At 34.8% G+C, this 12,089-nt stretch overlaps 1 protein-coding gene across 1 annotated transcript; it reads left to right on the forward strand.

Annotated features, from left to right (window-relative positions):
• Positions 1-8,626: 8,626 nt before the first annotated feature.
• LOC116130692 lies at positions 8,627-10,989 on the forward strand. The gene is made up of 2 exons (XM_031416416.1): positions 8,627-8,999; positions 10,877-10,989. The coding sequence occupies exons 1-2, from the start codon at positions 8,627-8,629 to the stop codon at positions 10,987-10,989; spliced, it is 486 nt and encodes a 161-aa protein (XP_031272276.1).
• The last annotated feature ends 1,100 nt before the right edge of the window (positions 10,990-12,089 follow it).

The raw sequence follows: 12,089 nt of genomic DNA on the forward strand, positions 1-12,089 counted from the left end.
TTGTTGGCAATTGATGGGGTCAACAGAAGCAAGATTTTAAGGGTTTTGATGAGTGATGGTTGAGAAATACAATAGTGGTGGTGTGAACTCGTACCGATGCCAATTACACCAATTATTCACACCACACTCTCTATCAACTTATTTAATGTGATTTTGCTTATAACATTCTTGAAAATTGTTATCATAAACAATTATTCACAAATTGGTATGAAACATTAATGAAAAAAGATATTAAAAAAACTATATTTTGAAAAGAAAAAAAAATAATAACTTATTTATTATTTTATTTTTAATTTTTTTTATATACTTTATTATTTCTCTCAACTCGTAAAGTAAAATGTGTAGATTTTTTTATTATTTTCTTTTTCATATCTCTATTTTCATATTAATCTATAAAATATTTACATTTACATTTATTATTTTATATTGTAATTTTGTGAAAGATTTGATTTATTCTACAAGCTAGCAAATTTAAGTTGTATACGAGCATTTCATATTGTGCTCATTGCAGCTATAACTTTTGGCTTTGCGGTAAGCGTTTGGTCTCTTAACAAAACATATTTAGTGTATCATTGTAAAGAAAAAAGAAAGACATGGAAAATAGAAATCGTATTTGGATTTAACTAAAAAGTTTAAGTCTAATGAAGAAGTCAAAAGTGAATTTTTTTTTTTTTAAGCAATTTAAAAGGATAAATTATGAGTTTTAGAAATTCGAAGAAATACTAAATAAAAGGAAAAATATAAAATAGAATTGGGGTCAGAACCTATAATGTCCTTAGTAATTTGATTTAAGGTTAAACTAGTTAAAATAAGGAGTATTATCCCACACCGACCCTGAGGTTTTAGGTTTATTCCCACCCCAAAAATATGAAAAACTACCTTGACCTCCCCTCACATTTGAAGAATTATCTCATACCTCCCATTTTAGCCGTTGACATATTTTGTCATCTAGTGTATTTTATTTACCCCCCTTGAGATCAAATAATATCCAACTCATTAACTTCGATCCAAATATGTTAAACTATCCCTGTTACTAGTGATATGTTAAAGTTTCATCCAATTTTCAAATTAAAAGTTAACTTTACACCTTCAATGACTTACCAACTAAAAAAATATATTTTTTTTTTGTTTCCCATTATTTTAATAAATCATTTGAAAAATAATTTTATTTAAATTATCAATTAACAATAAAACTTAGTTTTGCTAAAACACCGTTATTTTGATCTAGCTTTTGTTAATCTCATAATACAAATTTCAAAACATTCTATTACAATAAAATTTGTCTTAAATAATTACAGCAAACTATCTAATTATTTTTTCTTTCTAAATGACTAGTTTTAATAACAAGTAAAACTTGTAATGTTTTGACTAAAATGTAATTATTTCTAAAGTTGATAAACCAATATTTCAACGTCTCTTATTTATTTAATCAAGTTTTTTTTTTTTTTTTTTATGACTAGGATGTCCGAGCCAACTTGCGCACGCCTCAACTAATTCCTGAGACTAATTAAACACCATACAAGTTCAATATTCTAAGGTAAGCCACAAATATGTAGTAAGTGGTCTCAAAGTGGTTTGAACCCAAGAAGTCAATGAAAGAAGAAAATCTCCTTGACCACCAGACTAACCCCTTAGTGTTAGTTTATATTATTTCATTCATATTAATCTTGTTTTTCACTAACTATTTAGTTACTTTATCACTTTAAAAACACAATTATCATATGTTTTCTTTTATCTAAAAATCAACTAAATGTATACCTTGTTTATGATAATATAATTGTAAGTTAAAGGTTGACTTTGTGGATTTGGATATTTATTAAGTGAAAGATTTAAGAATTTTGTTAAGTTGGTAAGTGACGTGAGGTGAGGGGGTGGAATAGACTTTTAATTTTAAATTGAATGGTATCACTAACACCGAGGTGTTTTTCATATTCAAAATAAAGTGGGTGAATTGGATATTAACCGATCTCATATGGGACAAAAAATACACCAGATAAAGAATTCTATCAACTAATCCAATAAGGGGAGGTATTTGACAACTCCACAAATGTGAAGGGTGGTTATGTAATTTTTTATACTTGTGGGGTGCGCTTGGTTAGGGGTAACTCCTTATTTATCAGGTAATGTCATCTTATATTATTTGATTACCACATTTGGTTATCAAGTAATATAAAATTACGATAATCTTTCAAAATTATTTCATTCATATTAATCTTGTTTTTCACTAATTATTTATTAGGTAATCTGATTACTTCCATTTTCTTAGGTATTTTAAGATTATTTAATAATCTTAATTTTGTTACAATTTTACTCCTTATTAATAAAATTTTAGGACGATAACCCTTGTTATTTAAACAATTTACAATAAATTTATGGACAATTTTAACCTCATATTTAGGATTTTTAAGACATAACTACCCTTGTACTTCAACCAAATTACCCAAGACCACAGCCAGCCCAACTACCAGTCGAGCCACCCAAGATTATTGCCAGCCACCATTGTCGACCGTCGTCCGCAGTTATCAGAAGGCTTTTCCGGTGCACGATTGGCCAGACCTGACCGGTCGTGCCCCATTACGGTGACTGTCGATGGCAGCTAGTGGTAGTAGCTTGGGATGGGTGAGGGTGATTTGGTAACAAATTAAAGTTTTATATGGTGGGGTATTTTAGCAAAATTTCAAATGTAGGGGATTAAATGATGATAATAAATATTATATTATATTAATATTTAAATAGGAGGGCAATTTAATAATCTATATAACAAACCCACTAGTTTATCCTCCCAATCAAATCTATCAATATAACAAACCCACTAGTTTATCCTCCCAATCAAATCTATCAATATAACATACTCACCAATTTATTTCAACCTAACCAAACACATTTCTCTAAATATTTCCAATAATCTTCAAGGTAAATTATCTTTCCATTAATATAACATTTCATGAACCAAATGCGCCTGAGGGTGTGAGTAACTTAAATTGAAACATTAGGAGAGGTGTGGGATAATACTCTTTAAAATAAAAACAAATTAAAAATATGTGAATTACCGATAAAAAAATCAAACCGCTTATCTTGATTCGTATACAAATGATGTAAAAAGAAAATCACAAATTGGTAAAATATAATTATTTATGTTAGTAAATTAAAGAGTGAGAAACATTTATACAAAAGTAAATATAGAGGTTGTGTTTGTTAACCTATTTTCAATCTTATCATATCCAATCATATTCAAAATACATATTTGTTTTAATATTCTCAAAATTCAATCATATTCTATTCAATTCAAAATATTTATATTTTTTCAACCCCATAGGTTTGTTAATTTAACTAAACACCCCAAACAATAAAAGTTTATAAATTGACAAAATCACCCCCACCCACCCACCCACATATTCCTAACAGCCGACCACCACTGCCGGAAGGTGGTCAAAATCTTCCAGAAAGGCGCAGGACCGATTGGATGTGGCCGATGTGCATCGATGTGGCCTTTTCTAGCCAAATCCACCATGGATCTGGCCAGAAAAGACCAGATCTATGGCTAAAGATCTGGTCGTTGACGGCCAGATTTGGTTGTCAACGACGGCCAAGATATGACCTTTTTTAATGGCCATATTTGGCTAGATCTAGCCGTCAATGGTCAAATCTTTGGCCATAGATTTGGTTGGAAAATGCCAAATTGGCACACTATCGGTCAGATCCAGTCGGTCGTGCGCCATTTCGGCGACTTCCAACCACCGTCTTGCGATGGTGGTCAACTGTCAGCATTTAAGGGGTGGTTGGAGGTGTATTTTTGTTAATTTTAAAACTTTTATTGTAAGAGGTGTTTAACTAAATTAATAAATGTAGGAGATTAAAAAATAATCTAAATATTTTCATAATGTATTTTCCAAAAATTTACCAAACAAATTTTCATTTTTAAATCCTATTCTCGTAATACCAACCTAACACAACTTTTTCAAAAATACTATTCTAAATATTTTACCAAACACACTCTTTGGGTGTGTTTGGTAGAGTATTTAGAAATTAGAATAGTGTTTTTAACATATTTTTATTTTGAAAGATCTTACCTCAGAGATGGTGCCAAAAGATTGGTTATGGAGTTTATGCATGTGAAAAACTATAATAGTCGACCTATATGAAACCAATCAACATAATGATTGGTCAAAATTATGGTCAAGGCTCTCCTCTTATCCCACACACAATTACACCCATACATCTTCTAACATCATCTAAAAGAGCTAGTAAAAAATAAAATACATTAAGAACATAAATGAAGATAATATATGAGATCTTTTGCTAGTATTAACAATAATAGAGTTCTTTGCATAAATAAAGAGTTTTTAAAAGATGTATGCATATTTTTCAGATAAAATTGCATAAAATAAAGTAATAACAAAAGGTCTCAACCTTTTCACCACTTCAAACATATCCTTTGTAGTGTTTGGAATAATTTTGCTTTTCAAATCCTTCAATCATTTAAAAAGTTTATTTTCCAACATAACATGTTATATAAAAATTTACAATATCAAATCATAATAATAATAATAATAATAAAGGATAGTAATCTCCCCACATCAACGTTTTCACATGTTCCAAAGTATAAGGCATTGGTTCCAAAGTATGATAGACCGTTTGAGGTTGTAAGCGAAGTAGGTGTTGTTGCTTATAGGTTGAAACTGCCTGAACAGATTAAGGTACATCCCACATTTCATGTGAGCTTCTTGAAACCATTCCATGCGGACAAAAAGGACTCTTTAAGGACCCAAGCTAAGAGAGCTCCTCCCATGATCAGAAAACAGTTTGATGATGAGATTGAGAAGATATTAGATCATCGGAGGATGGGACAGCATAAGAAGAATCGCCGAATTGAGTATTTAGTGAAGTGGAAAATGGGGAAAGAAAGTGAGGTTTCGTGGGAAAGAGATATAGATTTGTGGCACAGTTTGAGAACATTGTATAGGAGTACATTTCCACCATTCCAATGAGGACTTCGGGCTCTTCTAGTGGGGGTGGTTTGTAAGACCCTTAAGGATGCCAAGGGCAAGGGTAGGCGTGTGGCTTTCATCCTTGGCCACAGCCTTGCCAAGACAACACACAGGTGTATGCTAAACAAGGATGGGCGATATCAGGTATGGGTGTTTGAACGTTGGGACGCCAAGTACTCATTGATGAGATGGCTAGCGGGTGTGGGCACTTGCAAGCTAGAACATGAGCGCACATGCATGTATTAACATGGGTGTGGGGCGCCCATGGGCAGGCTAAGCGATAGAGAGCAATGTGCTTGGGGTGCATGTGGTTGTGCACTAGATGATGGAATGATCAGACAAGGCTGAATGGTTGCTGGACAAAGGCTATGAGACGGTTATATTTGTCTAGATAGACTTGTATGTAAGTCAACTGCTATGTAACTGCTAGATAGAGTTGTAACTACTGTTGTAACCTTTGTAACTGCTATGCCAACATGTATAAAAGGCAAGCAAGTTGTAAATTCGAGAGAGAGTGAGAGAGGGCAAGGGATATATGTGTGTATATACATTGTTGTAACTTGGGTGCTGAATCTATGATTGGGATCAAATTATAAATAGTGGGAAACAATGTGTGGGTGCATGAGTTTTCTTGTATTTGGAATTATATAATATAAGGTTGGGTTTTCCCGTATATGTTGTGCAATATACTCTCATTAGCTTCTCTTGTATTGTGTTTGCAATTTGTAACAGGGATATGCACAACTTGAGGAAGGTTGACAAGTGCTTGGTGTGCTTGTGCCGTGTAGTGCCTAGAAGCGAGTTTAGGCCCTATGACAGTGGTATTAGAGCCTGGTTGTAACCAGGTTCGTTCTTATATTTTCCTTATTGTTATTTCATGCCAAGAAAAGTTAAGATAGATGCTTCAAGGGAAAGAGTGACTCAGTTAGAGGAGATGCTAGGTGAAATTCAGGATGGCTAGGCTGCGACCATCAATGAGAGACTAGATCAGACTGATCAAAGTTTCGAAATTCTCCATAAGCAATTTATGGAAATGGTGGACATGACTAACAAAAGACTGAAGGCCCTAGAGAATGGCAATGCCTTGCTGAAGCATGCTCTCCCTCGTAGTCTTGATAGGGGAAGTACTGCCAAGATAAGAGTACCCAAACCAAAGGCTTTTCAGGGTGCTAGAAATGCCAAGGAGTTAGAAAATTTCTTGTAGGATATGGAGCAGTATTTTGAGGCCGCAAAAGTCCCTACTGGAGAGAAGGTCTCAATAACAAGTATGTATTTGGCTGGTGATGCTAAATTATGGTGGCACACAAGATTGGCAGATGATGTGAGTGTGGGTAGACCCAGGAATTGAAGGGTCAATTCTTACGGGAAATACATCATGGAATGTTAGGGACTGGATGAAAAGGCTCCAGCAAAAGGGTACTGTGAGGGAGTATGTAAAGGAGTTTAGTTCCTTGTTGTTAGACATTCAAAATATGTCCGAGGAGGACAAGTTGTTTAACTTTATGTCAGGTTTGCAAGGCTGGGAGCAAGTTGAATTACGAAGGCAAAAAGTGTAGGATTTGCCTAGTGCTATTGCTGCAACGGATGGGTTGGTAGACTTCAAAAGTAGCGAGGAGAGAGAACCTGTTGTTGCAACAAAAGCAAAGAAGAAGGAACACTAGGAAATCAAGGGAAGCAAGAAGAAAGACTTCCACTTTCAAAAGAGAAATTCTACTAGTGAAAAGGGGAAAGTAGTTGCTGGTAGTAATTTCTCCAAGGAAAACAAAAAGAGTAAAATGATGTCCGGTTGTTTCATTTGTGGAGGACCACATAGGGCAAAAGATTGCCCAAAGAGAGAAAAGCTTAATGCTTTGATGGGTAAAGAGGGAGAGTCTAGTGGTGAGTAGATCACTATGAATCTGATGCAATTAATGAATGCTATGAGGGTAGAAACAGATTCAAAGAAGAAGAAGGGTGATACTTACCTTAGAGTGGTGAGTAAAGGTGCCGCTCAAAATGCTCTACTGTTTGTTGATTTGAAAGTGAGAGACAGTCAAGTTAAAGCCTTGCTAGATACGGGAGCAACTTATAATTTTGTGGCAGATAGAGTTGTCTCAAAGTTAGGGCTAGCACTTTCCAAGAGTCTTACGACGATGAAGGTTGTGAACTCTAGTACACGCGGGGTGACTGGAATAGCTTACAATGTGCAGGTATGTGTGGGCTGTTGGACGGGTAAGATCAACTTGACTGTTGTTCCTTTAGATGATTTTGATATTATTTTAGGGATAGAGTTTTTTAAGGCAGCAAAGGTGTCGGTGATACCTTACTTGGGTGGCATGATGATAAATCATGAATCAAGTCCTTGTTTTGTATCTTGTTGTTCATCAGGGGTGAGTAGCAAACTAGGACAAGCTAAGCTTACTACTATCTCAGCCACGGCAGTGAAGCGTGGGATGAAGAAAGAGCAGGAAACGTATTTGGCAGAAATGATAGAGATAAAGCCTGATAAGAAGGTTGAAGTGCCGGATGCTGTGGCAGAGTTATTACAAGATTTTGCTGATGTTATGCCACGGGAGTTGCCCAAAGAACTTCCTCCAAGGCAAGCAATTGATCACAAGATTGAGTTGGAACCAGGGGCGTTTCCACCTGCTCGTCCACCATATAGAATGTCTCCCATGGAGTTGAAAGAACTCTGAAAATAGCTTGATGAATTACTTGATGCAGGTGCAGTGAGACCTTCCAAGGCTTCTTATGGTGCTCTTGTATTGTTTCAGAAAAAGCAAGATGGTTCCCTTCGAATGTGTGTAGACTATAGGGCGTTGAACAAAGTTATAATTCAGAACAAGTATCATGTTCCCCTTGTTCAAGATCTCCTGGATAGGTTGAGTGGGGCTTTGATTTTCACTAAGTTGGACTTGCGGTCGAGATATTGGCAAGTCAGAATTACTGCAGGAGATGAGCCTAAGACCACTTGTGTGACTAGGTATGGTTCTTATGAATTCTTAGTCATGCCGTTTGGCTTGACAAATGCACCAGCTACATTTTGCAATTTGATAAATGATGTACTATATGAGTTCTTGGATGAATTTGTGGTTGTATACTTGGATGATATTGTGATCTATAGTCAGAATTTGGATGAGCATTTAATTCATTTGAGAAGGGAACTAATGCGATTGAGAGAACATCAACTATATGTAAAGATGGAAAAATGTGAGTTTGTTAAACAGGAAATCATGTTCTTGGGGCACTTGGTGAGTAAGGGCCAAGTGAGGATGGATCCAAAGAAGGTGCATGCGATTATGGAATGGTCAGCTCCTACAAAAGTTCCTGAGTTGAGATCTTTCTTGGGTTTGACAAACTATTACCGCAAGTTTATTACGGGGTACTCAAAGAAGGCTGCACCGTTGACAGACTTGTTGAAAAAGGGGCAACAGTGGGGGTGGACAGAATCATGTTCCAAGGCTTTCGAAAAGTTGAAGGAAGCCATTGCATTAGAACCGATGTTGAGATTGCCAAATTTTGAGTTACCTTTCGAAGTGCATGCGGATGCTTCGGAGAAAGCCATTGGTGGGGTGTTGGTACAAGAGGGACATCCCATAGCTTTTTAGAGTCGAAAGTTAAACGGGGCAGAGCAATGATATTCTGCACATGAGAAAGAGATGGTGGCTGTTGTGCATTGTTTGCAAGTGTGGAGAGTGTACTTGCTGGGCACGAAATTTGTAGTGTTGACAGACAATGTGGCCAATATTTTCTTCAAGACACAAAAGAAGTTATCCCCAAAACAGGCTCGGTGGCAAGAACTTTTGGTTAAGTATGATTTTGCATGGCAACACAAGCTAGGAAGGCACAATCAAGTTGTTGATGCTTTGAGCAGGAAACATGTGGTTGTTGTTCTATATGCAATAACTCGGGTGGAATCTGACATGTTAGATAGGTTGCGAATGGCTGCCGATCAAGATGCCGAATATAAGGACTTGGTGACACAAGTTCGTGGTGATACTATACGACGTTATTGGTTAGATGATGGGTCTAGTAAAAATAAAATACATTAAGAACATAAATGAAGATAATATATAAGATCTTTTGCTAGTATTAACAATAATAGAGTTCTTTGCATAAACAAAGAGTCTTTAAAAGATGTGTGCATATTTTTCAGTTAAAATTGCATAAAATAAAGTAATAACAAAAGCGCTCAACCTTTTCACTACTACAAACATATCCTTTGTAGCGTTTGGAATAACATGTTATATAAAAATTTACAATATCAAATAATAATAATAAAGGATAGTAATCTCCCCACATCAACGTTTTTTAAGTAATTATTCTTCTCTAAATACAAATTGTTTCAATACGTATAACAATAAAATAATAAACATGAATTGTTTCGACATGTAGAGTAACGAATTTGAATTTGTTTCCTTGATTGTAAAAAATGACAAATTGTTTTAGGGTTTTAGATATGCTGTAAAATAAGTAAGGTTCATAAAGGGAAAAAGCGTTAAAATAAGGTTTATGAAGGTAAAGAATTTAGAGTTTTTGAATTTGTTTCTTCGATTTGGGAAATGATGAAAAGGGAGATGAGTTTCATTTTGTTCAATTTAATGATACTTAATTCTGATTTGTCGTTAACATTAATAGAAAACAACAAAAGGACTTAAATACCCTTAATTATTTAGTTGGTTTTAGTCTTTGAATTTTAAATTCAAAAACTTAAAAAAGAACAATCATTTTTTTATTTTTAAATTTAAAAGACTAAAAAGCAAATTAAAAACATAAAGTCGTAATAAAGAAAAAGGAAAAGCCTATGCCGGCTGCGCTGGTTTTTCTCCCTTTTTTTTATTTTAGTTTTCTAAATAGTATTTTTACTATTTTCTTAATTTGAATTTTTTTTAAATTCTGAACACATCTTAACGTTAGAACCTATTTTAATAAAATCGACTGAAATAAATAAATAAAAACATTTTAAATTTAGAAAAAAACTATTAAATGTAACTACAAAATCCCTCGAGACCCTAGAACTATTGGTCGGATAAAGACCCAGAGGCTACCCTTACTAGCAACTGAAGAGAGATTCGAATCTGGAATCCCTTGAATAATACACCTAAGAGTTTATTTCCAACCACTCGACCATTTTTTTTTTCTTATTTCATCCACTCCCTTAGAGTAAACTATTTTTTTCATCCAAATAATGGTTTAATGACACTTTTCCACCCACATATTTTTAAAATACCACTTTACTACCCAAATTCATATTTCATTTTCAATTCCAACATTGTTGTAACCCCACACCACCATTATTCTCTTTCTTGATCATCACTCACTAAAACCTCTCAAACCCTACTTTCGCCGACTCCATCAATAGCTGGCAATCAAGTGATTAGGGTTTGCGTAACCACCCTTCTCAAGTCAAATTTCGATCAATCCGAATAATTAAAATCCAACATTTTACCACCAAAAGACTCATTGATATCCTATTTTTAAAAATTCTAACAATCTTGACTGTGTTTATTCTCTGTTCATTACCAGATTATAAATTTGATACTAAAATAATATTTTAAAAATATATAAATGATAAAAAAATATCATTAAATCATTATTTTGGTGCGAAAAAGTCGTTAACGCATTCCCTTAGGGCCTGCTTAAGAGTTTTATGGTAGCGGTTATGAGGGTAAACCATCGTAGCGGTTTTGAGGGTAAATCATCGTAGCGGTTTTGAGGGGTTTTTAGTAACGGTTTTTAAAATACCTAACCTGTGCTTGGGAGTTTATTTTCCAACGGTTCTGACAGTTTTTTTAAATGATAAATTTACATATGTGCCCATAAAATTAAAACACTCTCTTTTGCTAACTCTATAGGTTTGGGTTACGCACACCTCCATATTACTTTTAAAACCTTTTTGATTTATGCAGCTGCAATAGTTCGGATGAAAGATTTTGAAGCTAATGTTTCATGCAGGGTTAGAGGCATCTACTGCTGTAATGGCTTGGAGAAGCAGGAATTCAAATCTGGTTTAAAATTTTAGGTGTATTTTGATGGTATGACAGGTGTTAGAGATGATGAATGCACAACAGGGATGATTTAACANAGCAGCCCTCTCTTTTCACTCCCACGGCAGAAACACTCTTAGCCTAAAATCAATTTCAATTGATTTGTTTTTCTTCTTAATCTTGAAGCCAAAGAGGATCTAGCAAATCCCTCTTTGGTTCTTTTGAGATTGTCTTCGTGTGGACTATGCAGGTTCGATCCTACACTTGGATCGGTAGCAAAACGTTCAAAGACAATCATGGTGGAGCCTCCAAACGTGCGTTTGTTTCTCTTAACTCATGTTGAATATTTCTGCAGATTTTATTTAATATAAATTGTAAAATCATACCCTTGATCTTGGCTCACGTAAACGATCCTGTTATATTATAATTTTTGTTTCCGCTGCGTATACGGGACCGTTTACTAACAAAAAGGAAATTTTCTAGATTTGCGAAATGCATTTTGCACAAAATGGAATTCGAAAACTTCCAGATTTTGCTGCGCCAAAGTTCGTTTTTCACCGAGGCGACGTGCTACCTGTAATTTTTTGCTGCAGCGAAACAATTTTCTTCACCGTGGCAGAAAGAGTTTATTGAAATTTGACTAAGGGAATTTCACCGACGCGAAGCACTTTCTTCGCCGCAGCGTTGTAGGCTTTGGAATTTTTTGCCGCATCGATTGGGTTCATTTTTGTTCATAATTGAAGAACTCGCCACAACGAAAACTGCTTTTTATAAATAATGAGTCGCGGCTCTTCATTTTTGTGAAAACTTCAAAACATATCCGAGAGCAAAACTTTTCCATAGCTTCTCCAGTGAATTCCCATCACTTTTCCTCGCTCCTTAACCCTCACAAACACCAAAACAACTCATTTTAACAAGGATCTCTCCGAAAAATTGAAGAAAATTGTTGGAAACCCTTGGGTTCATGAATTTGGGGATTTTGCGATCTAGGCCGAATTTGGTTAAATTGGTGGTGAATACATCTTGGGATTGGTAAGATTTTGAGTTCTCCAAACTTTAAATTGATCAATTTTGATTATTAGAGTTTTGAATCTGAGATTTTGATTATTTGCGTGAATTGTGGATTTTTATTGTT

Source organism: Pistacia vera, unplaced genomic scaffold (genome assembly GCF_008641045.1).
Source record: "Pistacia vera cultivar Batoury unplaced genomic scaffold, PisVer_v2 Contig223, whole genome shotgun sequence".
NCBI lineage: Eukaryota > Viridiplantae > Streptophyta > Magnoliopsida > Sapindales > Anacardiaceae > Pistacia > Pistacia vera.